Source organism: Ylistrum balloti, unplaced genomic scaffold, assembly GCF_031769215.1.
Source record: "Ylistrum balloti isolate Yb309-2 unplaced genomic scaffold, AGI_CSIRO_Ybal_v1 Utg369896, whole genome shotgun sequence".
Lineage (NCBI taxonomy): Eukaryota > Metazoa > Mollusca > Bivalvia > Pectinida > Pectinidae > Ylistrum > Ylistrum balloti.
Window position 1 is genome coordinate 388276 of NW_026782026.1, and position 15929 is coordinate 404204.

At 35.7% G+C, this 15929-nt stretch overlaps 1 protein-coding gene across 1 annotated transcript; it reads left to right on the plus strand.

Moving 5' to 3' along the window:
* The first annotated feature begins 664 nt into the window (after nucleotides 1–664).
* On the plus strand, nucleotides 665–15898 carry LOC132546579 (cytochrome P450 3A2-like). Its single transcript, XM_060210299.1, has 14 exons — nucleotides 665–745; nucleotides 2703–2799; nucleotides 3011–3063; nucleotides 3862–3958; nucleotides 4301–4417; nucleotides 4596–4690; nucleotides 5274–5422; nucleotides 9664–9788; nucleotides 12017–12137; nucleotides 12874–13031; nucleotides 13171–13259; nucleotides 13857–13994; nucleotides 15075–15237; nucleotides 15383–15898. The coding sequence occupies exons 1-14, from the start codon at nucleotides 669–671 to the stop codon at nucleotides 15461–15463; spliced, it is 1560 nt and encodes a 519-aa protein (XP_060066282.1). The 5' UTR covers nucleotides 665–668; the 3' UTR covers nucleotides 15464–15898.
* Nucleotides 15899–15929: the final 31 nt, after the last annotated feature.

Sequence of the window (15929 nt, forward strand, 5' to 3'; positions counted from 1 at the left end):
TTGAAATTGGAAAATGTAATTTACTTATGTCACTTTTCCTTTGACCACAACTTCTAACAATGATCACCAAATTCAGACATTGACCACCAAGTTCTGTCAGTGATCACCAAGTTATGTCAGTGATCACCAACTTCGGATATTGACCAACAAGTTCTGTCAGTGACCACTAAGTTCTATCAGTGATCACCTAGTTCTGTCAGTGACTAACAAGCTCTGTGAGTGATCACCAAGTTTTATCAGTGATCATCATGTTCTGTCAGTGTCCATCGAGTTCTGTCAGTCACCACCAAATTCTACACATCTTAACATATGCTCTCTTTATGATATCTACGATCGCTTGCAATGTATAAACTACCACTTGTGTCACACAACATGTGTCCCATTGGTCAACGTGCTCCCGCTGTGTATGTGTCAATTGCTAATTGTTTTTAGAAGTGCCTGGAGAAAGGTAGGGGATGTGTAATGTCGTATGGTCATTCATCAGTTTCCGAGGTCGGGGCTGTGATTCGGCGGCCCCGAATTATAATGACGGACACGGAAAACTATTGGGTGCTGATTTCGTCAGAAAGAAAATGTTGGCTCTCTTCCAATATAACCTAGATAGACGCGGAGTCATAATCTAGGTCGTTATAACAGCTGTACATACGACAGCCACTGGTCGACAACACATGAAAATGGAGGTTCTCGGTATAGAAGTACCTGTGTGGGCTGTTCTGACTCTGGTGGCTTGTCTGTGTTACACGTTGTAAGTATATCATATACGTGAATGTATAACATTAAGTAATTTAGTGGTAGAACTTACTAAAACGTATTTTTATAACGTATCGGCATACTTGATAATCAGTAACCATTAAGACAGGACGTTAGAGAGCTGTTTCCAGAATTAGACGCAAAAACATACAAGGACACTTGATCATTATTCTGTATTTTATGTCTGTAAGTGAAAAATAATTACCAACTCGGAAAAAAAAAATCCCGTTGATATAAAGATATGCAGTGTAATAGCACATTTAGAAATAAACTACTTTCTCCGACACCATACCGTAAATTGTGAAGGTCATAGTATGTATATTTAGCATGCAGTGTGTCACTCCAGGTTTATGTACACAGAGACAAATTTATTTTTAGCTGACAACAGCGTAGAACGATCATTCTGTCAGATACCAATGATAACTTAACCTCGATTTTCTTATTTACATGTAAATGCACTCAATAACACGACTTCGTTTTCACAGGTGATTCTATACTATGTACGTAATTCCACCTCTATTCAGTAGCTGTGAGATCTCAAAACGAATGAGTATACACTAGGGTTAGGTTCTTATAAGAGTATGCACTCAATGTTATAGCAAACCTGTCATGTCTAGTTAGATAAACACCTGTTGACGAGTAATGACAGGCAGCTTATGACAGAAATGCACCTTATTACGTATCTGTAAAATTACTGAATACATTTATTTGCATCTCGATTATCAATTTCGGTGTAAATCTGAGTAATTTGTTTTACATAAGGTTTATTCTCCTATCTGAGCATTAGGTTTATTTTCATTTTATATTTATTAAAGATTTGTTGAGGTGGACTTTGATCTCCATCATTAGTTTTTAGGCATCATTTAATAGTTGCATAGTTCAAATCGCTAACTTTTAAGAATGAACCGAGGATTATCTTCGCCTTTCAACATATATGAATGCGTAAGGTATGTATAGCCCATCCGAAGACGAGCAAGGACAACTTCGTCTCGGTGGTTGTCCCTATAGTAGAGATTATTCACTGACTATAGGTTTTACGGAGTGCAATTTATTATTGGTATATGTATTCCATTCCTCCTGCCACTGAACTGTAAAAAATTGTTTGATACATGGTTTTAAATCGGTGAAATGAAGTTTAAAATCTACAGGTGGTAGCGATAAAGCTTCCTTTGCGGCACGATTTGCTTTTTCATTGCCTGGTATCCGCGTGTGCCCAGCAACCCAGCACAAATCAATACGAAAGTTTGAGGCAAGTTCATGATATTGCATTTATGTATTACAAATGAAAATGTTTTCGAAATTTCTATTGCTAAGACTTTGTAGTATAGAAAGAGAGTCTGAATGGATAACAGCTCTCATTACTTTATTTGTGTTCAAGGGCGAGGTAGATAGCTCGCACTTCCGCTGAGAATATTGAGGCGTTCGTCGGTAGGTGCATAGGATGTAATGAGCCATTCACCGTTAAACATTTTTTATTGGACTGCATAGATCTTCTGTCTACTTGAGAATGTTTTTATCGTAACATTACAAATCTAAAACCCCTTCTTGATACTGTTGAGATTTATAAAACTCTAGATTACCTGAAAGATGTTGGTCTATATAATAACCTTTGATGTACCATTATAATATTTTGTGATAATATACCAATTAAAGATTTTAATAGTTTGTCTTTAATGTTGTAGTTTGTTTAATGGTATTTCCTTTTGGATCGCTGTATATTTTTTCCGGTTGATGGTCCTAATGACCTTTGCTGTGTTGACGGGCCAGTAAGAATATCATTTTGACAATAATAATAATTTAAGAATGCCCAAACTTGAAATAGTAAGTGAATATATTAATCTGGAATAAGCCTTAAGATCCGAGAGAGACACTACACAGCTAGTGGTATACTGGTATTACACCTACACTACCACTAAGGAATCAGTATGATTAATATGATAATGTTATTGTAGCATGATGAGTCGTGACTACTTCATCTTCTGGAAGATGGGGATACCAGGACCTACCCCTCTACCTATTGTCGGTAACCTGGTGGGGATAGTTCGACAGGTAAGTATACCTCGCTATTGCTTTCTGTCTCGGGTAACACATATGGTGAGATATAGACGATATTTCAGTGGTGTTCAGGGTTCATGTCAACAGTAATTCATCAAAGAGTTAATAAAAGTGAAATGGAAAAAAAAAAAAAAAAAAACGATGGCATCAATTGTCAAATGCTAGTTTAGTAAACAACATTAAATTATCTCCACTTTCGTTTCAGGGTCTTCGTAAATTCGACCAGAAAGGAATACAGAGATATGGCAAAGTTTTCGGGTAAGTTTTACGAATTTTAAAGGGTTGACATTTGTGTTGCTTCATTACACAAACTGTGTTATACACAAATCATCGGTATAATTAGCTTGTGACAAACAAAAATGCGTTTATATAATATATCTAAGAATTAGAGAACACTTCACGCGCTTCACAATACATCATGTGTTAGCACAGTATCTATTAAGAACCATACATCGGTATTAATTCTAAATAATTAACAGACTATCAATATTTAGATTTAGGGTCAGTTGCAGGAATGTTTGATATTCGAGAGATAGAGGTAAGAGTAATTCAAGGAAACATAATAAAGAATGTTTGGACATAATGCTGGGATCACCACGACGAATGTTTGGACACAATGCTTGGATCACCACGACGAATGTTTGGACACAATGCTTGGATCACCACGACGAATGTTTGGACACAATGCTTGGATCACCACGACAAATGTTTGGACACAATGCCGGGATCACCACGACGAATGTTTGGACACAACGCTTGGATCACCACGACGAATGTTTGGACACAATGCTTGGATCACCACGACGAATGTTTGAACACAATGCCGGAATCACCACGACGAAATGTTTGGACACAATGCTGGGATCACAACGACGAAATGTTTGGACACAATGCCGAGATCACCACGACGAATGTTTGGATACAATATCGGGATCACCATGGCGAATATTTGGACACAATGTCCCACTCCAGCATATTTGTGTTTTTTTTCGTTATTGTTTTTGTTTGGGTTTTTTTTTATTTATTTTTTCAAGCGTCCATTTTTTCATTTTGCAGAACTTACGATATGATTGATCCGAACCTTGTTGTAGCAGACAAGGAGATGTTGAGGCATATTCTCGTTAAGCAGTTTAATAACTTTCCAGATAGACGGGTATGTTTAACTAAGTTATTGTTTTGCTTATTTTACATGGAGTATTTACTTATTTAGGCAAATGGGGGATTCAGGTCAGCTACCTTTCGATAAGATTTTAATGTACTATGGCGTTTCGATGATTAGTATGAAGATATATTGACTACATGCTGCTGAAGAGAGACCTAAACGAATGCAAATGAGAAGAAACCCAAGAAACAAACTCTTTAGAATCTCTTTTTAATGATTCAATTATGCGACGTTTCTGCTGAGTCTGCGTCTTTGAAACTTTTCAAAAATTAAGTCCATTTTCTCCTTGATTCTTTAACTCCTTTGTAACTAATGGTGCATCAAATATTGTAGACAATTAAAGACTTCAATGGAGACATGGAACACAGCCTTTTGAATACCAAAGGGGAACACTGGAAACAGGACAGGAGTGTTATCGCTCCAACATTTTCATCTGGAAAACTACGCAAAGTATGTAATTAATAACATATATTTAAATTGATAAGGACGAGCTAAATCGGAATTTCCGCAAATTTTGATTCTTTAGCGACAACTACAATCCATTTCGTATTGTAATTTTCCCTCAAGTTAATGTATATCGCAAAATGCTTAGTAACGTACATGGAAAAAGTTCATTGTCTAAATGTAGATGGTGCCGTTAGTTCAGAAAGCGTGTGACACATTGCTGAAAACCTGTCGTGATGCTGTAAGGTGTGGGGACGATGGTCAAGTAGAAATGAGAAGGCAAGGTTTTCTTTTGATATTATATAATGTATTTGTATAGGAAATAAGTGACTGTTTTACAAAAGAAACATATTGTGAAATATATTTTTTTTTGTTCATCACAACGGAAAAAATAATCATTCCTATTAAGACATTAAATAAATAAAAAATAATTGTTTTACAAGGTGTCATTAGATTCACAATCGATACAAGATAAATTTACTTCTTAAGAAATTATAAGACGAAGATTGATGTAATTAACATGTATGGTTATGTAGGACATTAGTAATACACGACTTGTTTCTACAGAACTTTGATCACACATAGTATTGTTCTCTTCTGCAGGTATATAAGTTTCTAATAAGTTATACTGCTGTATACATCAAATTGTTTATATACTTATTTATATTTACGTATATTTTACTGATATAATGTTGTGGTAATACTTTATTGATAAAATGTAAAACAGTAATATATGATCAATACTTGACTGATAAATTGTAGTACCGTGTTATATTATTGACCGATTTGTTATTACACCTTATTATGCATTACTTTATTTTATGATTAAGCATTTCACCACTTATCCGTCAATACATTGTAGATTATTTGGTGGTTTCACTATGGATGTGATCAGTTCCACGGCTTTCGGTATCCATGTGGATTCACAGGGCAATCCAGACGACTTGTTCGTAAAATATGCCAAGAAAATGCTTGACATCAGTCTGACAACGCCTTGGTTACTCTTCATTCGTAAGTTCATATGTACTATTTCCATCCCTATACATGCTTGAAATATCTCACAACATTTTGAAAGTGTCATCACTGAACACAAAACAGATGTTCATGTAATAAATGTATATTTCCCCTGTTTAACCTCTTGAATAGAATGTCGCCGGGATATGAGGTCACATTTTCAGTGATATTTCCTACACTTTTCACTACCTTTCACTAAGTGTACACGAGATGACGCTTCAGTAAAAGAAATCCCTTGATTTAGTACAGTCTCGTACACTGTATACTTTTGCATCAATATGCTTCACACTTATAATATCCTGTGATTTAGTACAGTCTCGTACACTGTATACTTCTGCACCAATACGCTTCACACTTATTATATCCTGTGATTTAGTACAGTCTCGTACACTGTATACTTCTGCACCAATACGCTTCACACTTATTATATCCTGTGATTTAGTACAGTCTCGTACACTGTATACTTCTGCACCAATACGCTTCACACTTATTATATCCCTTGATTTAGTACAGTCTCGTACACTGTATACTTCTGCACCAATACGCTTCACACTTATTATATCCTGTGATTTAGTACAGTCTCGTACACTGTATACTTCTGCACCAATACGCTTCACACTTATTATATCCCGTGATTTAGTACAGTCTCGTACACTGTATACTTCTGCACCAATACGCTTCACACTTATTATATCCCGTGATTTAGTACAGTCTCGTACACTGTATACTTCTGCACCATACGCTTCACGCTTCACACTTATTATATCCCGTGATTTAGTACAGTCTCGTACACTGTATACTTCTGCACCAATACGCTTTACACTTATTATATCTTGTGATCTAGTACAGTCTCGTACACTGTATACTTCTGCACCAATACGCTTCACACTTATTATATCCCGTGATTTAGTACTCGTACACTGTATACTTCTGCACCAATACGCTTCACACTTATTATATCCTGTGATTTAGTACAGTCTACACTGTATACTTCTGCACCAATACGTATACTTCTGCACCAATACGCTTCACACTTATTATATCCTGTGATTTAGTACAGTCTCGTACACTGTATACTTCTGCACCAATACGCTTCACACTTATTATATCCTGTGATTTAGCTTACACTTATTATATCCCTGTGATTTAGTACACTACACTGTATACTTCTGCACCAATACCCTTCACACTTATTATATCCTGTGATTTAGTACAGTCTCGTACACTGTATACTTCTGCACCAATACGCTTCACACTTATTATATCCTGTGATTTAGTACAGTCTCGTACACTGTATACTTCTGCACCAATACGCTTCACACTTATTATATCCTGTGATTTAGTACAGTCTCGTACACTGTATACTTCTGCACCAATACGCTTCACACTTATTATATCCTGTGATTTAGTACAGTCTCGTACACTGTATACTTCTGCACCAATACGCTTCACACTTATTATATCCTGTGATTTAGTACAGTCTCGTACACTGTATACTTCTGCACCAATACGCTTCACACTTATTAAATCCCGTGATTTAGTAGTCTCGTACACTGTATACTTCTGCACCAATACGCTTCACACTTATTATATCCTGTGATTTAGTACAGTCTCGTACACTGTATACTTCTGCACCAATAGGTTTCACACTGTTTCTTTCGGTTGTTTTTGTTCAGTCTCGTACACTGTATACTTCTGCACCAATACGCTTCACACTTATTAAATCCCGTGATTTAGTAGTCTCGTACACTGTATACTTCTGCACCAATACGCTTCACACCCAATACGCTTCACACTTATTATATCCTGTGATTTAGTACAGTCTCGTACACTGTATACTTCTGCACCAATACGCTTCACACTTACTATATCCTGTGATTTAGTACAGTCTCGTACACTGTATACTTCTGCACCAATACGCTTCACACTTATTATATCCGTGATTTCACAGTCTCGTACACTGTATACTTCTATATCGTACACTGTGATTTAGTATACTTCTGCACCAATACGCTTCACACTGTATACTTCTGCACCAATACGCTTCACACTTCACACTTATTATATCCTGTGATTTAGTACAGCTTCACACTTATTATATCTCGTACACTGTATACTTCTGCACCAATACGCTTCACACTTATTATATCCTGTGATTTAGTACAGTCTCGTACACTGTATACTTCTGCACCAATACGCTTCACACTTATTATATCCTGTGATTTAGTACAGTCTCGTACACTGTATACTTCTGCACCAATACGCTTCACACTTATTATATCCTGTGATTTAGTACAGTCTCGTACACTGTATACTTCTGCACCAATACGCTTCACACTTATTATATCCTGTGATTTAGTACAGTCTCGTACACTGTATACTTCTGCACCAATACGCTTCACACTTATTATATCCTGTGATTTAGTACAGTCTCGTACACTGTATACTTCTGCACCAATACGCTTCACACTTATTATATCCTGTGATTTAGTACAGTCTCGTACACTGTATACTTCTGCACCAATACGCTTCACACTTATTATATCCTGTGATTTAGTACAGTCTCGTACACTGTATACTTCTGCACCAATACGCTTCACACTTATTATATCCTGTGATATACCTCGTACACTGTATACTTCTGCACCAATACGCTTCACACTTATTATATCCTGTGATTTAGTACAGTCTCGTACACTGTATACTTCTGCACCAATACGCTTCACACTTATTATATCCTGTGATTTAGTACAGTCTCGTACACTGTATACTTCTGCACCAATACGCTTCACACTTATTATATCCTGTGATTTAGTACAGTCTCGTACACTGTATACTTCTGCACCAATACGCTTCACACTTATTATATCCTGTGATTTAGTACAGTCTCGTACACTGTATACTTCTGCACCAATACGCTTCACACTTATTATTTATGTGATTAATGTGACAGTGTGGTCCTCGCAACGTCATATGACCTTAACTAGTCTTGATGTGAGAACATCTATTCCATATCTATATACAAAGTAGATGAAATAATCCGGGATAAACTCGCAGTTAAACGTTTAAAACAAAATTGACTGGAACAGAATATGAAAGAAGCTCAAGCAGGTTTCCATAATGTAAAATGCTATTCCATACATTAATTGTTTTTCCGTCAATTAAAGAGCTTGCGGGATTTGGATCTAAGTTGATGGGAATTAAGGTATTTTATGATGTAGTTCCTTAAGGGTAGTTACACATAATAACATAAACAGTAATTGTTTTATTTCATCTTATGCTTATCCTATAAGATAAATGAAGAAGATGTCCCAGTAATCAGACTGAAACGTTGGAGTTCCACAACTGAACAATTTATAAATACATTTGATACCTACGATTTTTAAAAAAAATCATTCAGTATCGAACATTTTGAAACACATTGCATAGTGAGGTAAGTGCACATCTCTCTCCAGATTTCGATAAGTTTTGAAATCCCTCAGTCGCCTTCTAGGTGCCAACGATTTGGGCATTAAAATCACTGAGTCCCAGCAGGACGAAACAGCTTTATGATGACGTTTTCGCTATTTTTTGATAAACTTGAAAATTTGTTTTCAAGTATGTTGTTCACTCAAGTGCGCATTTAATTTGAAACTATTGCGATGATATCCACCTGTTTTTGTGGGCAGACTTGCATTTTATCTATATCATCATATTTATCGAAAAACTGCAAGGTATCCAAACGGATACTGGAAAAACCCATAAATTACTAAATGTGTTTGATGATGGGACTAACGCCTTTTTTGCTAGATTTTGACTTCTCTTTCGATCACTTCGGATTTCCCCAGTCGCCTCTTTGGCTCTAGAATTGAGGCCCTATCATCACTGACGAGTCCTAGAAGGACGAAACAGCTGAGTGTTGTTGATTGTTATGCTCTATTGTATCTTACTCTAAATCTTTATTGACTTGTGTGTCTTTTTAAAATTTTCTTTTAGCCATTCTGATGAGTTCCTCTACGCGATAACGCAAGACTGTTTACCGAATTAAATCAAGTCTTGTTTTTATTCCTCGACTAGTGCGCATGTTGAGGGAGCGTGCATTACACAAAGTGTGTAGAGGTAGTGGTTATGAATTACAATTGCTTGTACATGGGTATAAGCATAGACACTACACTTTCTACCTTACTTTCACCTAAAGACATGTATTAATGTTGGAATGGTGACAGAACTTTCAATTTAACATTTTTCTTACTTTTCAGTCTTTTTTCCGTCATTGAAACCATTGCTGTTAAAAATGGGTGCAACTATTTTTCCGAAAGACAGTATGGCTTACTTCCGGAAACTTACCACACAACTTGTAAAGGAAAGACGAGAGAGTAAGGAGGTGAGTAGTGGCTTATCCTAGTAACAGCCAGCCAGCCAGCCAGCCAGACAGACAGACACTCACACTTACATACTCTCTCTTACACACACACCCTCACACACACACACACACACACACACACACACACACACACACACACACACACACACACACACACACACACACACACACACACACACACACACACACACACACACACACACACACACATACACACACCCTCCCTCTCTCACACACACACACACACACACACATCATAGTCAGGGATTTTTTTACACGTTTGTTCGAGTTTTCATTCTGTCAAATACATGTGTATCCTGTGATAAATCATTTTCAAATCATTAAATTCATTTTAAACGGGAAAAAAGGCGCCCACGAAAATATCGCAGCCTTTCGTAAACATGCAGTCAACTCATATACTCACCTCGTATACATAGACTGTCCTGAAATTATCATTTCATTTCGACAAATTTTATTGACAAAGATGGTACAGTCAATGTGGATTGAATAACAGACAAAGCCTATATAAATTCTCTCCACGAAGCCAAAGTTAGCAAAGTTTAAGAGTAATGATGTAAATTATATAATTTAAAATGAAAGTAAATTTATAAACACAAAAAGGGGAAAAAAACAAGGAAAAACAAATAAAGGGAGATAACTCTCACACATCTAGCATACACTAAGCACAATATATATATACAGCAACCTATAGTTGTATAAACTTGCAATAACACATATCAATGATATATTTTTTATCAAATAGATTGGCAGGTTGGCATAAAAGTCCCATGTGCATTTGCACAGCTAATTCTGACAATATAATTTAAATTCATTATTTTATTATGGTTTGTAGACTACACATAATTAGTATAAATGAATTTGTATATTTCATATTCATCTGGTATCCAGTAATTGTCTGTCAATATTGAGTAAAGCATGATAAAATAACATATTTGCACATCATCATGGCTATGTGTAGTTAAGATATAAAAAAGTTTAAACCTTCTGGTCTGTCCAATATACAGCTGTACAGCTTCAAGTATATTCTTATTAGTAAGCTCATTACAAGCAGCACAGCCTTGGAGAAGTTAAATCTACATGATTATGATGATTATTAATGATAGAAACAAATAATAAATTTCTTTACCAAGCTTACAAAGGACAATTCAGGAAGTAATGAGAAACTGTTTCATTTTCATATGAACAAACACAAGAAGGATTATCCACAAGATGATCACAATATTAATCATAATTTAAATTACTCCAATTATTTCGTAATTGACAGAGAACAATATTAGCTCGTCTATTGCCTTCAGTTTTGAAAATAGTTGAAGATATACATTCATTAATTAAGTATTTGTTCAGATACGTCTTTAAAGCAGCAAGTGGCGGAGAATTAAGTATGTTTTTGGATTAACTGTGTTAAATTCGCGACACATGCTTGGGAAGAAGCTGTTGAAGTAATTATTAGTTCTGCACAGAGGAGGATTAAAGAAATTATCATTACTGATGATAATATTCATCAAAGTAAACCTGTAACACCAATCTCTTACAAAATGTTGACAGTAAACTTGCAGATACACTTGGCATGTTGATGAAGATTATGGCAAAGTTTTGTAGAAATTGAGCATATTTCTGTTTTCTTGAGCGATATAAAAAAAATAACGAAAACGTTGACATGATAACGGAATCATACTTTAATCACACATTCCATGAAACTAGGGAACATATGATTTACACAAAGACAATTCAATTATAACAAGACCAAGTGTCATTGAAGAGTAAGCGTCTTCTGCTTAAACGACGACAACGTGAGTGTAAATTTTGGTCATTTCAGATGATAAGTGTTACATTCTCAAATGAGAACATGATAAACGTTACAGAACAACCATGAAAAATAACAAGAATCAAACATAGAAAATGCTGTTTTTTACGCATAGACCTTTGAGAGACTAGAATGTTTTCAGTACTTGTGGCTTCCACAATGATCTTGTTGGAACATGGCTTCTTCATGTAACCAAAGTCCGATTTGAATTTTTAGCCTTCAGCTTTTGTTTGAATCTGATTCACTAAATGATAGACCTTACCCTTGGAAATCGAAAAACCTTCTCTATATCTCCACTAGTTACATTATGTTGGGACAGAAAGGACTTGGTCTTGTCGAGATAATAGGGCATAGAATATATATACTTCATGTGTTTGCTATGTACCTTATATGTGTGTCGTAGGCATCTCGCACAGACTTTCTCCAGTTAATGGTGGATGCTCAGGAAGGAAAGCATGAGGAGGACGACGAAGAGGAGAGGGACAATTCCATTGATCGGAAGGAAACCTGGTCTAAACAGAAAGGTAACGTCTTATCTGTAAAGAATGGAACATTTCTACTTTGTTGAAAAGACTGATGGATCTGGAAAACTTATCGTTATAACTGCCAAGCGTTAGTATTAACAGGAATGTGGTTATAATATACACACATCGACGTCACTCTCAATAATCGGCCCTTCAGTGTGACTCATCTGATTCTCTAGTAAACGATGGTCACTACACCATCTGTTTGGCAGATTGATCTCCAATGACTAATGTCTTTCACCACTCTATAATCTGTTTGGTAAAGTTTACCAATTCACTGGGGTATGTTTTTTGTACCAGAGTGTAAACAGCCTTCAATGGTTTGGGTCTGGGTCTATTTGTTTCCCTGTCCCAGCACTATGTCACACTATACTGTGATACCTTGTGTATATCCACACTAACCACGTGATCCAAGACAAATTCGCTATGGCGAGAAAAACAGGTTTCCTCTAATGGAACCTCTATTCAAATCCAAAGCAATATGACCAATCAAAACCTCCTCACGCACTCCTCCTTTTATTACTTTCATTAAACGTTTCATGCTTTTTGAAATATTGCATTTAACCCAAATGGCTTTTAAGAACGCCCAATGTCTCTCTACTCCAGTTTTTGTTCTTGGTATGTTTACGCCTTTCTGGGGATTGACGCACAATATTTGATATGAATTGATACTTCCATGAGGAAAAAGTAAACGTGCTTTATATTTACTGTGCTAATATTTCAATATTATTCTTAGGCATAACATTCGATGGAATATTGGCAAATGCAGAAATCTTCTTCGCTGCGGGATACGAAACTACGGCTATAACTCTGACAATGAATGCGTACAACCTCGCTTTAAACCCAGAATGCCAGGAAAAACTACGTCAGGAGATTGAGGATGAGATTGGTTTGGTAGGTTCTATGTATTCAAATAAAAATACCGATGCATTGAAAGCTTGGTCGTCATTACATAGATTGCAAGTCCTTTAGTTGCGTATTCTCTATACACATAACATACTTTTAACCAAGCCGAAATGTTGTTTTAACACAGGAAAGGGTCGACTATGAGAATGTGCAGAAACTCCACTACCTTGACATGTGTATAAGTGAAACACTGCGGATGTATCCACCGGCAATGAGGTTGGTAGCTATCAAGATGCGGGCACAGATATTCTCTTTGTGTTTCTTTTTGACGAGGTTTTGTTTAGCACCACTAGTGAAAATATTATTCATGGACTATATATTTGGAGTAAAGTAAATCTTTCTTTTCTTTATAATTTGCCTTAGGTTTTATTGAATTTGAGTTTGAATTAGGGTTATGATGACATGTTATTTTCTTGTTGTTTAGGGTTAGGGTGTCGTTGATGAAGCAGCCAACGCTGATTCTTCTGGAACACATGGTCTAATTCTAATTTTTTTCAAGAGTGTCCATATTAATCTTTCTTTTTTTCAGTTCTATTTTGAATTTGAGTTTGGGTTAGGCTTATAAACGAAAGTCGCGAAACAGTAATTGGCTGTTATTCAGTTCGTTTTGACTATTTATCTGCCAAGTCGTCATTTCTTCATAGTCCCTTACCATTTTCGCACGATGTCGTATATATCCCATTTCTTGAAGAAGTATGACATGTATATCTTTTATATCGACAATATACAATAAAACTATTATAAAATTTATTACTTTGAAGCTCATTACATTGTACATATTTCGATCAATATAGGTTTAATTTGTTATTATAGGTTTGACAGAGTTTGTGTAAACACTACAAAGGTCGTTGACATTACAATCCCAGCTGGGATGTCGGTGTCTGTACCTGTATATGCAATACATCATGATCCAGATGTTTGGGAAAAACCAGACCAATTCGATCCGGAGAGGTAAGTATTCTCTGAAACATACCCACACATTTTATCGATAAATCTTAAACAAAAAACAAACAAAATAAATCATTGTTTGACACGACCAAATGTAACTGTTCGATTTTTACCCTTTTCAACTCTGTTGTCTATTTTCGATAATTTGGTGCAGGGGCCATTGATCTTCGTTCTTGTCACTCGGTCGTTTTATGATGATTTATAAAATAAACTTGATATCGATTGGTTGTACTTTATCAGATTTTTTTTATGACACAACAGAACATCAATGATGTGGAAATTAATAATATTTTAAGCTGGTGACGTGAACGGAAATGAAATGTGTTTATAGTTACCACTACAATAACCACTGAATCAATGGTGTTCAGAAATAGACTTTCTGTATAAAGAAAGATAACTAATATTTATCCAATGACGCCTTGGTTTGATCTTTTTCTGGTGATAAATCCCATACTATGCAATATTTCAGGTTTTACATATGTAATATGTAAAATATCGCATGGCTCTCTCTGATTGGTCCACACCTCATTAGGGAGATGGTGCCCATTTCCAAGTGGGAGAGACAGATAAACAAAAACATAGGAAAGATTTCGAACAAATCTTTAATACATAAAAAAATATAAAAAAAACAAGAGAGATTTTGTTAAATTGATATTCGTCGTTTTGACGTTAGTTAACACATTCAAATAATTATGTAAAAAAAAAAAGTGCAACGCGTTACTTACGCTAGAGCAGAGATCAGCACATTAACACTGTATAGCCCTACATCGAATAAATTAATACTTGTCGACGGCCTGTGATAATGTTATATCATCGAGATCGCCGAAAACACCGGCGTCGATGTTTCTAAAGTCTTACCACACTTTGTCCAGCTCCGACATCATTACTGTGACAGAAAATGGGATGGGCAAGAAAATAGCGGGAAAATCATCGACTTAACACTAATCGGCTCCTAATAGGTTCTAGCTACGCCCTTGGCACGTGAATGAGGAAACCTCGGTGGTCATTGGATAAAACAGATACATAATTGACACTCGTAATGTATCTATTACATGATATGATGTTATTGTTGATCTGTTGAAGATTTTCTTCGATGGAGAAGGCTAAACATGATCCATTGGACTACATGCCCTTCGGGTACGGTCCACGTAACTGTATCGGTATGAGGCTAGCTTTACTGGAAGCAAAAATGGCAACAACCCAAATCATACGCAACTTCCGGTTGTCTGTTGGCAGTAAAACTAACGTAAGTATATATACTTTAAAGTTTCTGCTGAGTTTATATCGGATTTGTTATTTTTGTAAGGAATCTCTACATCTCTCTTTTTATTTGTTCACTCTTCAAAGAAATCACCTGAGCTGTCACATTTTTTTTTTCTTTGCTTTTTCAGATTCCACCTAAAATGGAAGAAGCTTCCATTTTAAAGCCGTCGTACTTATGGCTAAAGCTGGAGGAAATACAATGTCAGTGATTCGTCATTTACTCGTATACAGCGGTCATTGTCGCAAAAAAACATGACGTTTAGATTTCATTACATCAAACAGGTATCAGTGCTTTATATTAGTGTCATAAACAAAATGCTACAAACATTTTCTTCTAGCTGTTTTTATCTGATAACAAACCAAGATATCAGTATAATTACTAATTAGTTTATTTGTTGTATCTTTCTACCTGTATGTATTATATAACCGAACTTGTTTTTTTAACTTACATGGCTGAGAACAGGTTTTGTTCAACCCTCGGTTCGTATCTTTATATTTTCTTGGATAACGTTAGTCCTGTAAAAAAATTATGTATTAACCATTGTATTAACAATTGTTTCCAATTCCAATTCCTCTGTATACGTTGCTATGTATTATTTGCATGTTGTTATGGAATAAAAATAAAGTTTATATTAACAATGAAATATATTATTTGATAAGAATGAAGTTTTGTTA